Here is a 20,395-nt window from a genome sequence, read left to right on the forward strand (position 1 = left end):
TTTTTCTTCTTCTCTTAAAATCCCACCTCTTTTCCCCAGAAAGACATCTTCTGCTTCAGTGGCCCCAGCCTGCCTGGGGGAAGTTGTGGGAAGTCCCCCTCTGCCTACTGTCTGATGCTTCTTCCAGCCAGGAAGCTGAGCACACTAAGTGTGAGAACCACTTGGAAACAGGAGTCTCTGGCTCTGGTCTGAAGCAGATCCTGCCACACTTGGTTGAGTGTGTAAACTAGCATAGTCTTGCTGGACTTGGACAACTGTTCTCAACCTCTGCTCTTAAACCTCCAAGTCACCTGCAGAATTCCCCTTCAGTCAGGAAGTGTGCTATTTCATTTTGGTCTGCCCAGTCTCTTGGCTTTTTATTTGAAATGCTTCCAATGAGAGAAAACAGGAACCGAGTAGCTTGCATTTAAGGAAGGAGAAGTTCTGTTGGCCTATCACATCAAGGAGAAATTTTAAAATGAGAAGAAAAGAACCGCCAAAAGGAAAAAAAAAAGTAATTTCCCTTTTGACAGTTATTTCTGAACACAGGCCTGGGGGTCATACTCAAGAAAGTGGGGGTTCAATTCCAGCTATTTGCTCAGAATAGCAAGATGCTCTTCCTGATGGTACCAGACTGGCCCACTACTTTACATATACACCTTCAGTCTATGCCCCCTGTTGTGCCCTCCAGGCTCCCAACAAGCTAACCCAGTTAGGGACTAGGCTCAAAAGCTATTGTTTTAAAGCCATATATTGCCTCTTCTTTTTATCTTTATCTATCAAAACAGGGTAGCTCAGAATGCAGAGGATGGGTTCATTTTTTGGCAACTAAAGGCACTCAGGTAGCTGCCCACATTTATATACGTGTGTATTTAGGAACCGAACGGCACTCTCCTCAAGAAGTCTAATCTGTCAGCTCCTCTGAAAGTGGCACTGGGAGGCAGAACTTGTAGGGAGGTAAACTGATGTCCATATAGGCATTTGGAGAAAGAGACAGGCTGGGCATGTGTGCACAGAGAGGTCACAGAAGGAGAGCATCCATCTCCAAGCCAAGGACAGAGGTCCCATAAAAAAATCAAATTTGCCAACAGTCTTATCAGAACTACAGGGGCAAATTTCTGTTGTTTTAAGCATTGTTTCCATTGCAACTGTTTGTCATGATGGTCCTAGAAAACTCTCGAGGGGGGGGGGGCGGGGATCAATATTGGAATAAGTGGTACGAGGCAAAGCCTTCTCCCCAGGCTATGCTAGAACTGTTGAGTGCCGGGTTCAGCGCTCAGCCCCTTCCTTGTCCACACTGTGAGGCTTCTCACCCTTCCCTCTGCCACTCTCAGGGGTGTGGCAATCAACCTGGCGTGGGCCTTTTCACTCCACTCAGAGCCCGTGGAGATGCAGGCCATTCTCCCTACAGTGAAGAACATGAAAACATTCCAGAAGCTGAATGGATGTCATCACCTTGCTAGCATGGAGACATGCCAGTCCACAGCAGCCAATGACTTGGAAAACTGGAATAGCCAACACCTCACGCACTGTGGAGACCCACGAAGTTACTGACCCACTACAAGTAATATGAAAACTAAATTCCCCAGAATCCCAGATCAGCCCTCAAAACCATCACAGAAAGTCATTCTTGTATGGAGTCTGTAAAGTTCGACTCAGAACCCTGTGACTCCGTCCTCGAGATTTTGTATCCTGAAAAAAACCCTTCTGTGTCACTCGTTCCCATCAGCTCCCTTCACACCCGTGGCTGGTTGCACTTGATTTAACATCTCTGCCATCTACTTTAAAGTTTATTATCTTTAGGGGATGGAAGGCAGTGTAAGGAAGCAGAATTTCACTATGTAGCTCAGGCTGGCCTCAAATTTACGATTCAGCTGCCTCAGTTTTGAAAGTGCCGAGCTACAGTCTCGAACCAGCACACCTAAAATTCATCATCTGGAAAACGCTACCAAAAAAAAAAATGCATACGGGAGGGAGGCTGGAATGATGGCTCGGTAGGGAAGGGTACTCGTTACCAAGCCTGGCAACTTCTGCTGGATCCTTGGAACCCACATGGCAGAGGAGAATCAACTCCTGCAAGCTGCCCTCTGACTGCTACATGTGTTTTCAGCATGATTAATAATTTTTTTAAAACCCAACATGTACACAGTGCACCCTATGAGAAACACTGTATCTATCGGTGACTTACTATGACAGTTCAAAATAAAGCTGAGCGGCTGTAGTGGGGGAGAAACATGTTTTTCAACTTGTTTGCAGTGTTTTTCAATGCTGGTTTGGTGGCTCATGGACAAATGTGACAATGATTTACAGTCATTCTTGGTTTCGGGCTCCTGCCACTGGACAACAACCACCTGGAGACTCAGTGTGTGGAGGCAGCACCGGATCTGCTTTGTCCTCACTCCTGAGCATCCCAGCATGGGCTCTGTTTTGCTTGAACTTGCTCAAACTGTGAGTCTTTCCAGTGTAACTCCAGGATGGCCTGACATGCATCTAAGAGCTGGTACAGGCTCCTTGCGAGGCTACCTGAGCTCTCACACTTCAGAAGGGGAGACTGGTGTCCTCCCGTCTTATCTCAGGGCTTCCTCAAAGATAACAAAAATAAAAGCTTCGAGGGCCACTGGGCTGCAGGCCTGCCCAACATTCATGTGGCTTACTTTCTCCAAGTCATGAGACCAAGTGGCTTCAAGGACAGGGGAAGTAGACCCCTGTCCCTTGATAGGAGCAGCTGCAAAGGGTGATGGCCACATCCAACCAACCACAGGATTGCAGCAGAATCGGCAGCTCTGGGTTCTCGTTTTATGAGCAAAAGACAAGGGGTTAGGGGAGGGAGCTGGGGAAGTAGTGCCTGCTAGGTGGTGAGAGAAACTGAAACCTTTATCTTTTCCAGTAAGAATTATGACCTGCCCTTCAGTAGGCTGCCCACCGTCCACGGCTGCCGTGGGAAAGAATCCATGCACAAAACTATTGGGTCAATTTACCCAGAAAACTGTTTCCAAGTCACAGCTCTCAGGCCTGCCTGCCTACTGGAGTTGTGTGTAGAGTTCAGGCCGCGGTGTAGCCTGGTGGCAGATCTTGTCTAGCATAGGCAAGATCTGCCACCCTGACACCACAAGAAATACTGATGTCCCGACCCATTGTTATAAATTCTGACTTCGTTCCTGAAAGACTGGTGTTAGTTTGATTGTTTTCCCAGTGCTTCTCAAACCCAGCGAGGAAGCTTAAGAAGAAATGGCGTCTAAACCCTTGGCAAGAGAGAGCCAACTAATGCCCTATCTACCATGCTGTCTAATCACGTGCATGCAATATCTGTAGTAAAAACCTAATGTGACACACACGGTGTCCTCGTGGATGAAGGAATCTTGTCTTTCAGTGTCCAGGGATCATAGAGTGCCATTTATGGAGTGCTAAGTGGTGAGGGAAGGGTAGCCACCTGGGACACTCAGGCTCAGAACACACTGACACAATTGCAGTTCATTTGGTTTTCCTAGCCCAGGGAAAGTGGGAGTGACTCGGCGATAGCAGAATGCCATATTTATTTGAGGTTGGAAAAGAGATAAAATTAATGACATCTGTTTAGGTAGACATTTAGCCCATCTTGGGCTCTAAGAGTGCAAGCAGAGTCACCTAGCAAATGTCCTGGTGATTGTTCTTAACCAAGAAGCTTGAAGGGCGCCTTTGGAACAACCCCCGTGTATTTATCTGGGAAGACATAACAGGGACTCGGGTCCCTGGGTCAGAATGAGTTCCTCCATCCTGAGGGCCTGCAGTCTAATTTGGAAAGCAGGGAAATTTGGAAAGTGTGAAACTAGCAACTCTGAATGGGGTGGGGGAGTAACCCAGCAAGGGAACTAATTAACTCCCAAACACTAACAAAGCACACCAGAGTGTCAGTGGCTCCAATAGGTAGCTGCAGGTGACTCTCTGTGACGTGCACACCCCAAGCCTGCCAAAATAAGAGCTCTAGGATGAGGCCCTGCATGTACGGCTCAGGAGGTTGCCATACACACTCCACTCTGAACAGCACTAAACAATATTTGAAAAATGGCTGCCCTCTGAGACTTGCCAGAGCCCACATACATGTCAAAGCTTAGTGAAATGTCATATGTGGGGTTGTGGACCTGGAGAGATGATGGTTCCATCTATCAAGTGCTTGTTCACTCCACACGTGTGAGAACTTTGAGTTTGGATCTGTAGCATCCACATGAAAAGCTATGCAAAGTAGCATGCAGCTATAATCCAACTGGGGGTGTAGAGATAGAAGGCCCCAGGGGGTGGGCCTTACTGGGAGGCCATTGTAGTATATTGCGGGGGGCAGGGGGGGCGAGAGAGGTGAGAGGAAGAGGGAAAGGGAAAGGGAGAGGAAGAGGAAGAGGAAGAAGAAAGAGAGAGGGAGGAGAGGCAGGGGAGAGCACATGTCTCAAAACAATAAAGTGGGGAGCAATTGAAGATTGAAGATAGTCAATGTTGACCTCTGGCCTACATGTGCCTCCAGCCAGTGTGTGTGTGTGTGTGTGCATGCACACACACACACACACACACACACACATACACACACACACACAACTTTAAAACACAGAAGATATGTGCTCATGGTTTTCCAGTCAACATCTGAGAATAAAAGAGAGATGTGCGTTTACACAGCTGTGTCTAATGATTTCAAAAGTTTCCTGTGTAATTTTATGGACCAAGGGCAGGAGGAGTCAGACTAGGCTTCTTGTTTATGTGGCAAGAGCCCAGGAGTAGTGGACCCCGAAAATCACAGCTGGGACCTGTTCTCTGCCATTCCAGGAGGACCCAGGTGACTCCCACAGACAGTCCCCATGTGCCCTCACCCTGGGCTCATCCATCAGCTCCCCTCTGGGGCCTGTCATGTCAGGTTTATTATTACCAGGCTGGCCTCTTGTGGGAGACACTCACCAGTCCCAACTCCCTGCACAGTACTGCTTAGTGGCTGCCTATACCCCCAACCCCCTGCATCTACCATCAGAGCCCATTGCTAAGAGCTTCCCAAGTAAGACTGAGAACTTGAGAGAAGAGCCGTATGTTCAAAATAAAACATTTTAAAAAACTTTAAGTCGGGGGCTGGGCACAGTGGTACACCCGTTAGTCCCAGCACTCGGGAGGCAGAGGCAGTTGGATCTCTGTGAGTTTGAGATCAGCCTGGATCACACAGTAAGCTCCAGGACAGCCAGGACTATGTAGCAAGACCCTTTCCCCCACAAAAATCTAACTAACTAACTAACAAACAAACAAGCCTTTAAATAGTAAAATAAAACCTCTGGTAACCCCCCCTACACACACACACACACACACACACACACACACACACACACAGAAGACAAAAGAATTCAATGCTAAGAAGAGAAAACAAAACAAACAAAGCCTTAAACTAGACTACAGTAAACATCTTCAAAAGACTAGTCAAACTTGTTTCCACTGTTTCTACATTTCTCCTTTAGACTTTAAAGCATACCATGCCACGTAAGTTACTAACAACAACAACAAAAAAAGACTTGTCCATTTTGCTGGTGTTTTTGTTTCATTTTTCTTCCAAACGTTACTCCTTTGCACAGGGAGGACTGGCATCAGGGTGCCCTGGTAACCTTTCTACCATTATGGTTTGTTTGCTCATTTTTTTTTCAGGTCAAAATGGGCTCAGAAATTTTAAAAGTGGGGGAGAAGAGGGGGAGCCTCTTGGATTCTTCGAGTGATGGATGCTGTGACTTGAGACCCTGCCAGTGGCACTGGGGACGTCTGAAACATCCACCGCTCAGATTCTAATCGCCCCGTTTGCAGGATGCTTTATTTCTTAATTCTTCATTTGGATCCCAATAACCGAGAAAGGCAATTTTAAAAGATCACTTTGTCCTAACCTCTCTTGGATTTCAAGCCAGCTTTCTGAATACATGGAGTTCTTCAGATATTATTTTATATCGAGGCCATTTTACATCCTGACACAGAGACAAATGAATTATGGGAATATCTGAGGTGGAAATCTGAGCCATGTGCACTGGTAACTGCAGACCCATGGTCGTTCATGAGCACAAAGGAAGAATCTGCAGACGGAGGAGAACGTCAGAGAAGATTAAGTAATCCTTGTTCAATAAAGAGTTAAAATTTGGATAGAGGACAACTTTTTTCCTACCAGAGAGAAGAGAAGAGAAGAGAAGAGAAGAGAAGAGAAGAGAAGAGAAGAGAAGAGAAGAGAAGAGAAGAGAAGAGAAGAGAGCTGTGACCCAGATTGGTGCTCCTGTGTAGGCTCTTACTCTGAGCCTCAGGGGCTGTTGAAAACCTTCCCCCTGTTGTTAACTGCCTTCCTATTAACTGTCCTATGTTGTAAAAATATTTAATCTCACCTAGGGGCTTCTACCTTGCCTTTGATTATTCAATTCCCAAATAAAAGACATGCGTGACCTTTAATTTATAATAAGCTTTTGTCAGCACTAAAGCTGGGCAGATATCTACCCTCTGTGCTATTGGAATCTACTTTCCTTAGCTATCACCTAGCTTTCCAGAGTTATCATTTACTATGCTCCATCTGGGCTGCTCTTGATTCCAATTGGCCAGCTTTCATGGCCCATGCTTTTAAGATTTTTTTTTACCCCACGGCTTTTTCTTCCTCTTCTGGTTGAGATTAAATATTTCTACAACAGTCCTCAGTTCTTAGGGGACTTGCAGGTAAGAAGTCGCCATATTAAAAAACAAAACAAAAACAAAAACAAAAAAATCCTTGGGAGGCCAGGATATTATGTCGCATACTGAATCCAAGTTATTTCTCACAAGCTCCAGGGCCCATAAGGCTAACCAGACTGTGGTTGCTTCCCAACCTCAGACCTTAATACTAAGTCGTGATTCCTAGGACCTCTTATGTGTCATCTAACAAGGACATCCCCGGGACAGTGGAGAATCTGGACTTTCCATGGCTTTACCAACTGAGCCATCTGTCCATCCCCGCAGTTTTTAATCTTGAGAAATTCAATGTAATTGCTATGTCCTCATTTCTTCGAAGGTCTTTGTAGAAAAACAGTGGCATGCTGTGTGACTCCCATAAAAGCCTATTCTGGAAATGTCTAAGGATAAAGTGTCCACTGTTTCCTGCTCTCTAGAGACTCTGTTCAAGGGGGGAAGATCCTGGCAGAGTCTCTTGGTAGAGGAAACGGAACTTCAGCTAGGGTCAGGGCCAAGGTGGGGTTTCCCGCAGGCAGATGTTGGGATGAACCTCCTCTCAGTTTATCAGATGCAGAGAACTGGAGGATGGTTTGAGAGGATGGCAGTAGGCTGAATGCTCACATCAGGAATCAGGAGAACTTATAGGAGAGGCTGCCTTCCCCTTTACAATCATCCATAACTTGAACTTTCAAGAAGATTGACCAATATGTCAATCTGTAGGTGGCCAGGCACTGGAGTGGTGTGATGGTTTGTATATGCTTGACCCAGGGACTGGCACTACTTGGAGGATGACCCTGTTTGAGTAGCTGTGGCCTTTTGGACTAGGTGTGTCACTGTGGGTGTGGGCTTTAAGACCCTTATCCTAGCTGCCTGGAAACCAGTACTCTGCTAGCCACCTTCAGATGAAGATGTAGAATCTCAGCTCCTCCTGCGCCATGCCTGCCTGGATGCTGCCCTGCTCCCACCTTGATGATAATGGACTGAACCTCTGAACCTGTAATCCAGCCCCAATTAAATGTTGTCCTTTATAAGACTTGCCTTGGTCATAGTATCTGTTCACAGCAGTAAAACCCTAAGACAGGTGGTGCTGAATTCTTGAAGGAAACCATGAACTCTGGGAAAGCAGGAATTTGTGCAGAGAGCTGTTGATGGGAATGAGAAAGAGGTGAAGAGATACAAGGATCTGCCCCTTGGCCAGTGTTTCTCAATCTTTCCAATGCTGCGATCCTTCACTGTAGTCTCACATGTCGTGGTGACCCCCAACCATATTTTTGTTGCTCCTTCATAACTGTAACTTTGCTGCTGTTTTGAATTGGAATGTAAGTATCTGTTATGCAGGAAATCTGGTGTGATCCTGTGGAAGGGTCATTTGCCACCACCACCCAAGGGGTCATGACCCACAGGTTGAGAACCACTGCCCTGGGTGGTTGCTTCCCAGGCAGGGAGGGCAAACCATTCATGGTTAATGATTCACAAGCTCTTGTGCACCGCAGGCCGGACAGAAGTGGTAACTGAGACTGGAAGTTGGAGAAGGAACAAAGGCACTTGCCCACAACTCACACACACACACACACACACACCACAGCGTGTGAGGCACAACCCCTACAGCAGAGAGTCCTAGAATTGGAAGCGTGGTTACAAGTGTGGTTCTCGGGGAGGTTTCTTCAACCTGACCCTGCAAAAGCCATCTGGGTTCCTTCCCATCAACTGAAGACAAAACGTCATGCAGGCGGATACAAGCTTGTTCTTCAAAGAAATGGGCTAGAGAAAGAAAATGTAAAACATACACAAACAAACGAATATATCATTTCAGCTTTGAAAAACTGTGACAGGGGCTGGAGAGAGAGCTTATCGGTTAAGGGCCCTGGCTGCTCTAGTGAGGACCCGGATTTGGTGCCCAGCATCTACAGGGAGCCTTACAGTCCAATTCCTCCAGTTCCAGGGACTCTGACACCCTCTTTGCAGGCACCACACACACACATACATAGCATACATACATACATGCAGGCAAAACGCCCATACGCACAAAATAGAAATAAGTCTTATTTTTAATCTTAAAAAAATAAAGACAAGAATATTTCCGAGTGTCACACTGTCTTTACAAATGTTCCTACTGCTATGAAAACTGCCATCAGTGCTCTTGTGAGCTTCTCAGAATCAGGGGCAGGCCTGTCTTCCTCAGACAGCTCTATTTCCAGCCCTACCCTACTGCATAGCGTTTGGAAAGAACTACACCAATGGAAGAACTCTCCAGTGCCACAGCTGGACCATCTGCCATCTCTAACATCATCTAACAGTCCCACAAACTTGTCTGTTAATTAGGTGTGGACTGTTGGACTCCCCAGGGCTGCTGATACTGCTGAACGTCTTTCCGATGGGTTCTGTTATCAACAGTGGGGTTCTATAAAAGCCAACATTCTTCTGCTTTACAAATGTGAGGTCCCAGGTTACACTTTTCTGTTGCCATGGTTACTGCTGGATGGGGGGGCAGGGGAAACTAGTAACTCAACAACTCTGTCAGTTACTAAAAGCTGGACATGGATGGTCTGTGGAGAGTTATAGACACAAACTCTCAATGTCAATGTAGGGTCTGAAGAATGGCTCCATGGCCTCACAAGCGTGAGGAGCTGCGTTGGGATCCCTGATACCCACGGGAAAGCCAGCAAGGCAGTAGGCGCCTATAACCCTAGCCATGGGCAGGGAATGGACAGGGGCGTCACTGGATAATTAATCTAGACAAATTGGTAGACACTCTAAGTCCAGTAAAGAGACCCTGTCTCAAAAGTAAGATAAAACACAGGAAGACATTTAACTGTGGCCTCCATAAGCATGCCTGCACAGAACCCTGGCATTGCATACCATACACATACATGTCACACACACACACACAGCACATATATACACACACAAATCTGTTGCTGTAGCTGTTTCTGTGGGTCACCACATCATTGACGGTACGAAATGCGTTTTATTTATTACTAACAAAAGTGATAATAATTCTGAAGTTTCAGGACTGTGCCCTAAATCTGCGTCTCTGCTAGCTAAGTGTCCCTCATGCGGGCCCCTGACCTGACAAAGCGGGTATAGACAAATGAACCACTTGAAGTTACCCTGAGGGAAAGCATAGACTGCTTTGGCGCTCGGGATTAGAAGGCCCAGCTGAGTGACTTGAGCAGCTATGGCCAGAGGAGCTCTAGTTGTCTGGCCTGTGACACAGGAAGGCCCACTTCAGCTAAGAGTGCTGATAACTATGTGCAGTGAGGCTCTTGAAATACAAGTATGTGGCATATATAAAGGTGTTAGGTATGACTTAGCGGGCTCACATTTTAACCTCGGTATTCAGAGTTCATGGTAACGCCAAGAATGAGGGCTGGTGTCCCCAAGGCCAGTGTTTACACCGAGGCACGGGAACCTTCCATCTCAAGAAAAGTTTGAGCTGTTTTTTTGGGGGATGCTGCAGATGCTCAGGCTAAGAGTTCTATAACTCAGAAGACGGCTCAGAATTAAGATGAAAAACCTTGTAAAGTGGGCTCCATTTTCACATCATCGAGAGAGCCTTCTGTCTGGTGAGGAGAGAAGGCTTTCTCCAAAGTAGCAGTGTCCTTGACATTAGAGAAGCCCAACACCAATCCTGGATTGGGGTGCAGCTCAGAGGCAGAGTGTGTTCTGAGGGGCAGGTTTTAATCTCCAGCTCCAAAAACATAACGTCTTAGACAATTCTGTGGAATACTACAGAGCCAAACATCAAATTATCCGTGGAATGTTCAAAGCCATAGCTCTGAGGTGGGATGCCAATACACACACACACACACGCACACGCACACGCACATGTACACACACACACACACACACACACACACACACGACCTGATTTGATCTCGAAGGAAGAAGAGGAGGTGACACAACAGAAGATGCCAGATTGGAGGGCAGTTTTACATGCAATATAATTTGCAGCATCTGCATTTCAAACCGTTGTGTTCTTCTAGATTTTCCAAAGATGCTACCATGTTGACAAACATGTGACGCTTTTTGTTCCCTTTACAAAGTTGTTGATCCTAAAATGAACACATCTGTACCCATCTGACTGACTCCGTACTTCACAATAAACTTAGGGCAGTGGTTCTCTACATGAGAAATAAATGAATTTCTCAATGGGCAATTCCCCTAGTTCCAAAGAAACTGGTGTAGCTTTCGAGGGTAATTTTCAAAGAGGGGAAGTCATCCCTCCATCTCCGTCCTGGTTTTATAGCAACACCCTGCACCTAGATGTGCCAATTGATATCTAGTCCTGGATGGAGAGGATGGTGGGTGACCGGGAACAGCACCCAAACAGGACACCCAGAGCAGGGAGGGGCCAGCAGGAACAACTAGAAAGGAAAGTGATGTTTACACACAGAATAATAAAATTTCTCATCCTGCACACACCACCTTTGACATCAACCAGAGCCACTGCCTATGTTCAATATGTCATGGTTTCCACTCCTAGTAGTTTGTAGACATTTTTACTTTGAAATGGGGGGGGTGGGAATTAGGGGGGTTAGGCTTGGAAAGAACCGGCGCTGCCCTAAAAGGAATGAGGAAGTGAGAGCAGAGCAGTCTCTGGCTGGCTTTGGCTGTGTAACAACCCATGATGTTCCTTCCGGCCCCAGTAATATTCTGAGTTTCCACCTGCCCGCCCCCGCCACATATAACACTCAGCACACGAGGCTGAGGGCCCAGTGCCTTGTCTCTGTGGGTGGACTCCTAGGGTCAGAGTGTCATGTTGTGTCTCCCGTTTTCCACAGTTCGCCAGAGGTAAAAAGAGCTCTGGCTGAAGACCGTTGCTGGTAAGTACTGTAGATTAACAGGACAAAACATAAACTGCCTTGTGGGTCGAGGGTCTTGGGTCCCTGAAGTGTCAGGGGCCAGTGCCACTAAAAACAGCTCTATTGAGAAACATGTGTCAGCCTTAGAAGGACTCTGAATGGAGAATGCTAGGGGCTGTGTGTCAGCTGCCAGCTTGGGGGCTTAGGGATTCTGTAAATGTTATCTTTTGTTTCTGTACACTGTATATATTGTCCTGGAGGTAAATTTCTGTCTTACTTGGGTTTCATGAGAGTGCAGAGCTTTTAATATAGTATGTGCGAGCACTCAGAAAAGCAAGTCTTGGTTGTTGTAATGTGTACTCAGGCTCTCCTGATGGGAACTTAGTAACTCGTAACAAAGTTTGGGAGTAGTAAAGGCGTGTGGCTTAAAGAATTTAGGATTAAGTTTCTCAGAGGCTGTTCTTAATCATAGGTGACATTTAGGAAGAAAGACTGATGTTATCTTGCTTCATGGAGTCGTAGGAATTTTTATTTCATTTGGATAGAATAAGACACAATGAAAACTTGGATGAGATTCTCAACGATGCTTCTTAGTGGGAGCCCAGTTTTAGGTGAACACTTTTCTATCCAGTAGCTTTAAGCTCTGGGTCCTTTTTTGTTTTGTTTTGTTTTGTTTTTTGTTTTTTCAAACTGACTTTGAAATTTGAATTTGACTGGACTAGTTATTCTATTTTCTAACTCTTTTCATTTATGATTTGTTGTACACAGGATCAAAGCCTCGAGGTAGTGGACCCCCCTCTTGGACTGTCAGTCTCCATTCCAATGAAGCTGATAAGCAGTCTCGATGGTGTACGTAAGTCCTTTGCACCTACTCATTCATCTTGTCCACAGACAGGGGCTGAAGGACCTTCGCTGATGTTCTTTTTCCTCTCTTTTAGTCAAAAACACTTAATGCTAACAACATGGAGACATTAATTGAATGTCAGTCAGAGGTAAGAAAGTAATGTTTTAAACTTTTTATTTGCACTGTAATTAGATAAAAGACATTCTTTTGTTACTCATTTGGGTTATTTAATTATTGGTGTGAGATGAATATCAGATTATAAACTAAACACGTCTATTGAGATCTTCCAAAATAATGTTGATCTGAGAAGATAAAATACAGAATCAATGCATTTGACTTAATTTTCAAGATGAATAAAAGGCCGTATGTGCATTTTATGGAGAAAGATGGGATGTCTTTGGGTGTCACTATTTTAACTGAAATGCATGTTTTCAGGGTGATATCAAAGTGCCTCCCCTGCTGACATCATGTGAGAGTGAAGACAGCATTTGCCAGCTAACTGGTGAGTTTGAAAACATACTGATCTCTCCTGTGCGCCTAACTAGTGCTCTGTTTGCCAAACCACAGGGCTTTTACTTTACTGAGATTTGGTTTTCTAAGTGTTCTGAGAGAGCGCAGAACATTAACCCTTGACTAAGACAGCCAGAGCTGTAGGAGGGGAGATTCTGTCCGTGGCCAGTGCCCAGGGACACACGGGGTTTCCAAGCGGGCTGCCAAGTCTTAGAACTTGTAAGCTTTGAGGATGGAAGCGTGCACACATTGGAGAAACACATTGCCCTGCCCACCGCTTGCTTCCTTCTCCAGTGGAGACCAAACCTAAGCGCCCGTGAGGCAATTGTTGCTGATCTACAACATCAAAGAATCAGGCATCCTTTCTTACCATCTTTCATAACACATTTCATTACGATATGCATCAGATCTGACCACCCCTCCCAAAGTATCAGGATGGGCCTCTCATTCTTATCTCTCTTCCTCTTGCTGGTACAAAATAGGTAAATGGTCGGGTACTTGGTAAAGTGCCAAGCCTTCGTGGCAACCTGCTTGGAGAACCAAGCTTCTGAAATAAGGCTGGGTCTGGGTGATAGCAGGATTCCCTGGGTGACATAGCGCCCTCTAGCGGTAGTATCTACGGGACTGGAGGTGAACAGCCAGCCCTACCCAGAATCTTCTAAAAGATCTTCGAAAGGAAGCAAAACACTTCCTCTCTGTAATTTTCACATTCAAAGAAATAAATTAAAATACTATCCATCAATCAGAAATACATTCTTTGTAGTCGTTACGAATACGTTAAAATGGGTGGTTTTGACCAGCACCATTGAAATTTCGCTACTTTTCTGTAGTTAAAAGCTGTGCGCATAAAAACAGGAAAGGTGGGGCCTTTGAGGAACACTGGTGTTGATGTTTAGGGACTCGCTACCCTGACAACAGTGTAGTGGTTTGGGGTTGATCTTTCTAGACCACGGTTCATGCCCTTGGCCTTCTCGAATTTTCAACAGTAGGTTGAAAACAGAAGGTTGGTTTTGAGGGCTCTTGTTTTTTGTTTTTTGGTTTTTACTTTTGTTTTTCAACGCGGCAAGCTATAGGGGAGATGATGTAGCCAACATCCATGGTCTCATTTGGATCTTGGCTTGTTAACATAGATTTTTCTCTTTATCTCCTTGTTTCCTTGGCTACAGAAATTAAGAAGAGAAAGAAAGTGCTGTCCTGGCCATCTCTCATGAGAAAGCTCTCTCCTTCATCCGACTTCTCTGGGTCATTGGAACCAGAGCTGAAAGTGTCGCTGTTTGACCAACCCTTGTCGATCATCTGTGGGGAGAACGACACACTTCCCAGACCCATCCAGGTAGGTGTGTGTGGACCCATAAATCTACTTCCCCTTTCCAGTGGGACCTGAAAAGTCTGTGAGAATTCTGAGCATGATGGGCATTGGCCTTCCAAGAAAGCCCCCACCCCACCCCCACCCCACTGTCCAATGCAGGAGAGGAGCCATCTGCCGGCTGTATCCATCAATATACTCTAAATGATGGGCCCTCCCTCAGTCCTCTGTCTTGTGGATTGTAACTTCTAAAAATTCACCAGAGAGGGAGCAGTGGGGGTAAACTAGTGTTTCTACGGAAGCATGTGAGAGGAAAGAGGGGGCTCCAAATAATTTTCAAATGTGCAAAGTTAATCCCTTCACAATTTACCTCCTCTGAGAAAAATGAGTAAAAAGGCATCATTGGTAGTGCTGGCTTTGGCTAGCTTCGAAGTCTCTCCTCCTGTAACAGGAGCCTACAGGTAGGGTTCCGCGCTTTAACAGCAGTGGCGGGTGTCTCCAAGTGACTGTTTTCTATGTCGTGTGTGCTCCCGCAGGACATCCTCACCATCCTCTGCCTTAAAGGTCCTTCAACGGAAGGGATATTCAGGAAAGCTGCCAGCGAGAAAGCCCGCAAGGAGCTGAAGGAGGGGCTTAACTGTGGGGTCTCCGTGAATCTGAAGCAGCTCCCTGTGCACCTCCTAGCTGTGGTCTTCAAGGTGAGCCTGAGGCATTTACACTAGATGGCCTATTGAGGGCGCACTGACAAACTCACCAGGAGACCCGGACCTGACACACTGCTCCCTGCAGGCAAAGCCAGCTGGTGGGAGTTTAGGGTTTTTTTCTCTGTTCAACTTTCAATTATTCATACAAGCACCTCTGTTTCAATGATCCCAGGTTCCGATAGACAGGGTGGCATGAAATTCTCTCAAAACATTATTTGATTGCCCCTTGGCCAAATTCATTCATAAATCCCATCTCCCCAGATTTCACCTACCTAGAAACAGCGCATCTTACTATGCTGGTTACGGGGGGAGGGGGGAGAAAGGGGGGCTTCTTAAGTACTGTGCGTGTTTGGAAGAGGCTCCTTAAAGGAAGAAAATCCAGCGATGTGACTTGGGCGCACTTTTCTCTCCCTCCAGGACTTCCTCCGAGGGATACCCCTGAAGCTACTCTCCTGTGATCTCTTTGAGGACTGGATGGGCGCCCTGGAGAAGCCCACCGAGGAGGACAGAATCGAGGCCCTGAAGCAGTAAGTCCTCTGGCACTGCAGGAGGCTAGGGCCCCATCTTCGATCTTTCATAAAACTGTGCAAGTACAGCCGGGCATGGTGGTGCATGCCTTTAATCCCAGCACTCGGGAGGCAGAGGCAGGCAGATTTCTGAGTTCGAGGCCAGCCTGGTCTACAAAGAGAGTTCCAGGACAGCCAGGTCTACACAGAGAAACCCTGTCTCGAAAAACAAACAAACAAACAAACAAAAGATTTCTGTCTCACGGAAACTGTGAGGTCCGGGGAATCTGAGTGGAAGTGCCCATCTGATCCCATCCAGCATGGAAGCCAGGAAAGGCCCTGAGTATTTAAAGGAAGCAGTTCTACCCAAACGAGAGGAAGCTCTTCTTAAAGAGCAGAAAGTAAGCTTCAGGACTCATAGATCCCAAGACGGAGGGAACCTAAGCACAGGAGTAGTTTTAAAAGGCAGGAGAGCAACTCTGAATGCCTTACCAAAGGCTAGCCAACAAGATCGGAGTTAACCTTAATGTCATCGCCTGCCAACAACTGTTCTTTCATAAAACCCTTATGGCACCACAGAGCAACTTGGGAGAAATTGTTTTATTCATACATTTCCACAGCAAACTGCATTCTTATGGTTAATAAAAATTTTTTTTGAGAGAGAAGATCAAATTCTAATAGCTAGCAATGAAAAACGAAGTGTGACCTCTGCATTTCTGAGACTCCCAGAGGCTTTCTGTTAACATACCAGCACCCTAAGCTCATTGATACGCAAGAGGTGTCCCCATGGCCGGCGGAGTATTTGCCATGAAATATTTTCCAGAAAGGGGATAGTTTCTGCCCCCCCCCCAACACTATGATTATCACGCTTGCACACAAAGTCTTTTCTGAAAATAACACCAAGAAATGAAAAGGACCCATGTGTTGGAATCACTTCATTTTTTTTCTTGAAATATCAAAATGTAAAGAATCTAACTCAAGAATAATTTGTTATCACTAGAGCATTGTCTAGTTATAAACAAGCTTCTATAGATTAGTTCTCTCTAAAGATTTCTCAGAATAATGTGAAAATGGGTGGTGACCTTCATCTGGAAATTAGCCTTGAAAAGGTGTGAGGAAGCTGGTCTCGTAGGGTCTCGGAAAGGATTCTGATGCAGTTATTTAATGATATAACAAAATTGTTTTCAAAATGGAAGGCAGACTGCCAGTTAAACGGGCTCTGATTCACACCCAGCATCCCTGTGTGTGATAAAGACAGGCGCTGTTGGGGCCCCACTACAACCACAGGGAGTCCCTGAATGAGAGTTTCACAATGTTTCTTGTGACAATGCACCTTCCTTGCTTTTAAGGAGGTCTGGGTGGGTGGAGCCTTTCGAGACTACATGAAAATCATCATCCCTCAACTTTATTTCAGGGTTGCTGGTGGCCTCCCCCGGCCCAACCTTCTCCTGCTCAGGCACTTGCTCTACGTGCTCCACCTCATCAGCAAGAACGCTGAGGTCAACAAGATGGACTCCAGCAACCTCGCCATCTGCATCGGGCCTAACATGCTCACTCTGAAGAACGACCAGAGCCTGTCCTTCCAGGCCCAGAAGGACCTGAACAATAAGGTATGTCCTGCCTCAGTAGGAGAAACTCACTGGTCACAAGCCCACTCTCTGCAAAAGCCAAGCACTGAAATGCTTGTGGTTTGAGTGTCTCAAATGACTCAGGGGCCGCAGTGGAGGTATGAACTGCGGCGTGTGTTGTGGTTCCACGCTCATAGAAACCTGCATTTGCAGAGGCACCAAATGTATGCATACTCTGTTGTCCTGGGAGACAGAGTAACAGACACAGCACTACCCCTCCCCCACACACACACAGAGCTGGAAAAAACACTTTGTTCTTTTTCTTCTGTGTATCACATTCTGCCTGTTCAGCTAAAATTCTGGACAAGCACTTCCTTAAATGAAATCACAGTTACTTCAAAGCTTTTTTTTTTATTCTGAAAAGCCTCAAAAAGTATAATAATAAAGTGTATTTATTATTCCAATGTGCTTTTCAGGCACATGAAAGTAGCTAGTCTTAATTCTGCCACTTCCTGAATAGTTGACCCCGATATGCCCTCATTCTTTGCTTCCTTTTTTATGAATGTACTTAAGCTGACAAACTGCTTATTTTCTTTGTTTTACAGGTTAAGATCTTGGTGGAATTCCTCATCGACAACTGCTTTGAGATATTTGGGGAGAACATTCGGACGCGTTCCCGCATCACTTCTGACGACTCCCTGGAACACACTGACAGTTCAGGTACAGAACACTCTCACTTGAGTGTGGTTCTGGGGAGAAGTTCCTGCCGGCCATAGGTGCTCCATGCAGCAATGTGAAGCATCCCTGGTATTAAGAGCAGGATTCACCTTCACAAGTCAGAATTCTGTAAGGAAGTCACCAACCACAGAGGTCTCGCTATTAGATATACTTACACACACACACACACACACACACACCAGACACCAGACACAATCTGGAATTTTTTCCTTTTCATTCTGAGTCATGAATAGCTCTTGATTCTATTAAGTAAACTCCAGCTATGGGTTGGAGTAAGGAAATCCCAGCTCTGCAAAGGAATGTGAGTCCATCAAAATGGACATTGAGCCTATATAAGAGCTACCTGAAAAACCAATGTTACAAATTCAGATCAATAGACCATAGAGAATATTATCATTGTCAGTTTCTTTTCCTCGAATCTTTCCCTTCCTTCTCCATTTTATTTTTCCCACTTTCTTACCACTTAAAGACCATTTTAGACAGAAGCAAAGTTTCAGTGTAATCAGCTTCTTGTTGGATCAGGCCCCAGTACACTTCCACCAAAGCATCGTTGGTATAAATAGGGTATTCGCTAAGAGAGCCTGGACAGAATGCTCAGCTCTTCCTTAACTTTCCCCAGACGTGTCAACTCTGCAGAATGACTCGGCCTATGACAGCAATGACCCAGATGTGGAGCCCACAAGTGGCGCAGCCTCTCCCAACAGGCAACTGGAGGGTCCCACTCCCACAATGGCTGGTCTGGATACCCGGGGCCAACGGGACACCTGTGAGTCAAGCTCAGAGTCCAGCGTTAGCATGGTAGTCAGGCTGAAAAGCTCCATTGTCCAACAAGACAGGCGGTTCTCTGAACCCAACATGTCACCCTCACGAGAGTGCCTCGTGGGCCCAACATCCAAGCAAAAGCTAGCAAGGAGTGAGGACAGCTTCACTCTGTCCCAGGACGCCTCCTGTTCTGAAGGCGATGAAGCTGAAGATCCCTTTACAGAGGAAGTCTTCCCAGCAGTGGACAGCAAACCCAAGAGACCTGTGGATTTGAAAATAAAGAATTGGACCCAAGGTTTAGCATCTCCACAGGGACACATAACCAAAGCTTTCTCCAGATCCTCCCCAGGCGAATCTTTGGGCAGCTCACCTGTGCCTTCTCCATCCTGCCCCAAGAGAAACTTCTTCACCAGACACCAGAGTTTCACAACAAAGACAGACAAAACCAAACCCCAGAGAGAAATTAGAAAGCACTCCATGTCGTTTTCCTTTGCGTCTCACAAGAAAGTGCTGCCCCGAACCTCCAGCATTGGGTCTGAGAAATCCAAAGACTTTTCTAGAGACCAACTCCAGAAGGACTTGAGGAAAGAGAGCCAACTTTCTGGCAGAATCGTCCAGGAAAATGAGTCAGAAATCCAAAGCCAAACATCTCTGGGCTTCAGCTTGTCTGGCACCTGGGCCCTCTCAGTCGACAACACGTTCCAGTTAGTGGATATGAGGAAACCAGGAAGCCCACCATCTTACGAAGAGGCCATTTATTACCAGACATCAGGACTCACAGCCTACGGTGGCCAGACAGTTGGGAGTATGAGGTCAAGAATGTTCAAGCCAAGCACAGCAGTGCCCCCTGTGCCTTCTCACCATGGAGGTGACCTCAGTGAAGGGACACCTGGTGGACACAGATTGTCTTCTGTGACTGAGCACTGGACACACAGTCAGACTGTCCATGTCTCTATAGAAACTCAGGGGAGATCTGAGCTACACCAGTTGAGGACAGTGTCCGAGTCCATGCAGAAGGCTAAGCTGGACTGTCTTGGGCCACAACACAGCCACTTAGTCTTTGAGGCTGACCAACTCTGCTGTGCTAGAGAATCCTACATTTAAGAAAGCCTTGTACCATGGCTAACTTGTGTGTGAAGATGCGACTGCAGAGAACTGTCTGTTGAGTCACAGATAAGCTCATTCAGAACTCAGTGTGCGGCTCTCCTCTGTGAGGATGGCTCACACGGTGACACCAAATTTTGCCTGTGTGTAACCGGGTTTGTGCAATATGTAGTAAATGTATAAAATGTATTATTATATGCAAGGTATTAGATGCAAAGGGTGTCTGCGTACATCCCTTCATGCATTCACTTCTGTATGTTGTTTTTTTGTCCTCAGGCACTTGTTTCTATTAAGTAGAAAGAGTTTTTACTTTTCTTAATGTTACAGCAAATGCCATGCCTGTGTTCACATTAGCCGCCAGCTGCATGTAGGTGGAAATGTCTGAGCCTCTGATGCATCTTCTCCTAAGCAGGCTTGAGACGAGTCAGCATCATAGAAGGGAACAGACTGGAAGACACTGTACTTGGTGTGTGACCCATCAGCCGCACTGGGAGAAGGTCTTTCAGTCATCTAATGGAATGTGGGTGGCGTGGTGGAAATGCATTCTGTTAGTAGTAACTCACGCAGAGTACTTTGAGCCTCTGCAGCTCAGTCATGTCTTGTGCAGCTGTGTAGTGGTAAGCACTGTTGTATGCATTGGGGAGTCTTGTATAAGACTTCAGTAGAGTTTATTTATTAGTCACAATAAACTGCCCTCCTCCTTTAGACAGTTTATTACTTGCTGATGTTATATCCTTTGCCTCAAATAAAAATCCGCCAAGAACATTATCCACACACTGTTCCATTCAGCCAGTGTCTGTTCACTATACACTCATTGTGGGCCAACGCATACCTCAGGAAGGTAGTGTCCAGGAGATGTAGTCTCTGTTCTCTGGGGATTTGAGCCACTTTTTTCAGCAA

The 20,395-nt window shown here is 46.1% G+C and overlaps 1 protein-coding gene and 1 long non-coding RNA gene across 5 annotated transcripts in view; one reads left to right on the plus strand and one right to left on the minus strand.

Annotated features, from left to right (window-relative positions):
• Gm1604a (predicted gene 1604A) overlaps nt 1-20,395 on the minus strand; it is a 252,943-nt gene that overhangs the window by 59,562 nt on the left and 172,986 nt on the right. The gene's annotated exons all lie outside the window — the stretch shown is intronic.
• Nucleotides 11,366-20,263, plus strand: Tagap (T cell activation Rho GTPase activating protein). 2 transcript variants are annotated; one of them, NM_145968.2, is made up of 10 exons: nt 11,366-11,474; nt 12,222-12,302; nt 12,392-12,445; nt 12,733-12,799; nt 13,974-14,140; nt 14,650-14,811; nt 15,235-15,344; nt 16,738-16,933; nt 17,497-17,611; nt 18,249-20,263. In NM_145968.2, the coding sequence occupies exons 2-10, from the start codon at nt 12,276-12,278 to the stop codon at nt 19,493-19,495; spliced, it is 2,145 nt and encodes a 714-aa protein (NP_666080.1). In that variant the 5' UTR covers nt 11,366-11,474; nt 12,222-12,275; the 3' UTR covers nt 19,496-20,263. The 2 variants fall into 2 exon arrangements, with proteins under 2 accessions (NP_666080.1, XP_006523417.1); XM_006523354.4 differs by lacking the exon at nt 11,366-11,474 and having other exon boundaries at nt 12,237-12,306; nt 18,249-20,207.

Source organism: Mus musculus, chromosome 17 (genome assembly GCF_000001635.26).
Source record: "Mus musculus strain C57BL/6J chromosome 17, GRCm38.p6 C57BL/6J".
Taxonomy (NCBI): domain Eukaryota; kingdom Metazoa; phylum Chordata; class Mammalia; order Rodentia; family Muridae; genus Mus; species Mus musculus.

Coding starts and splice junctions, on each gene's coding strand:
- Tagap (NM_145968.2), top strand. CDS start 12,276: ATGAAGCTGATAAGCAGTCTCGATGGT. Junction 12,303..12,391: donor TGATAAGCAGTCTCGATGGT/GTACGTAAGTCC, acceptor CCTCTCTTTTAG/TCAAAAACACTTAATGCTAA. Junction 16,934..17,496: donor AGAAGGACCTGAACAATAAG/GTATGTCCTGCC, acceptor TTTGTTTTACAG/GTTAAGATCTTGGTGGAATT.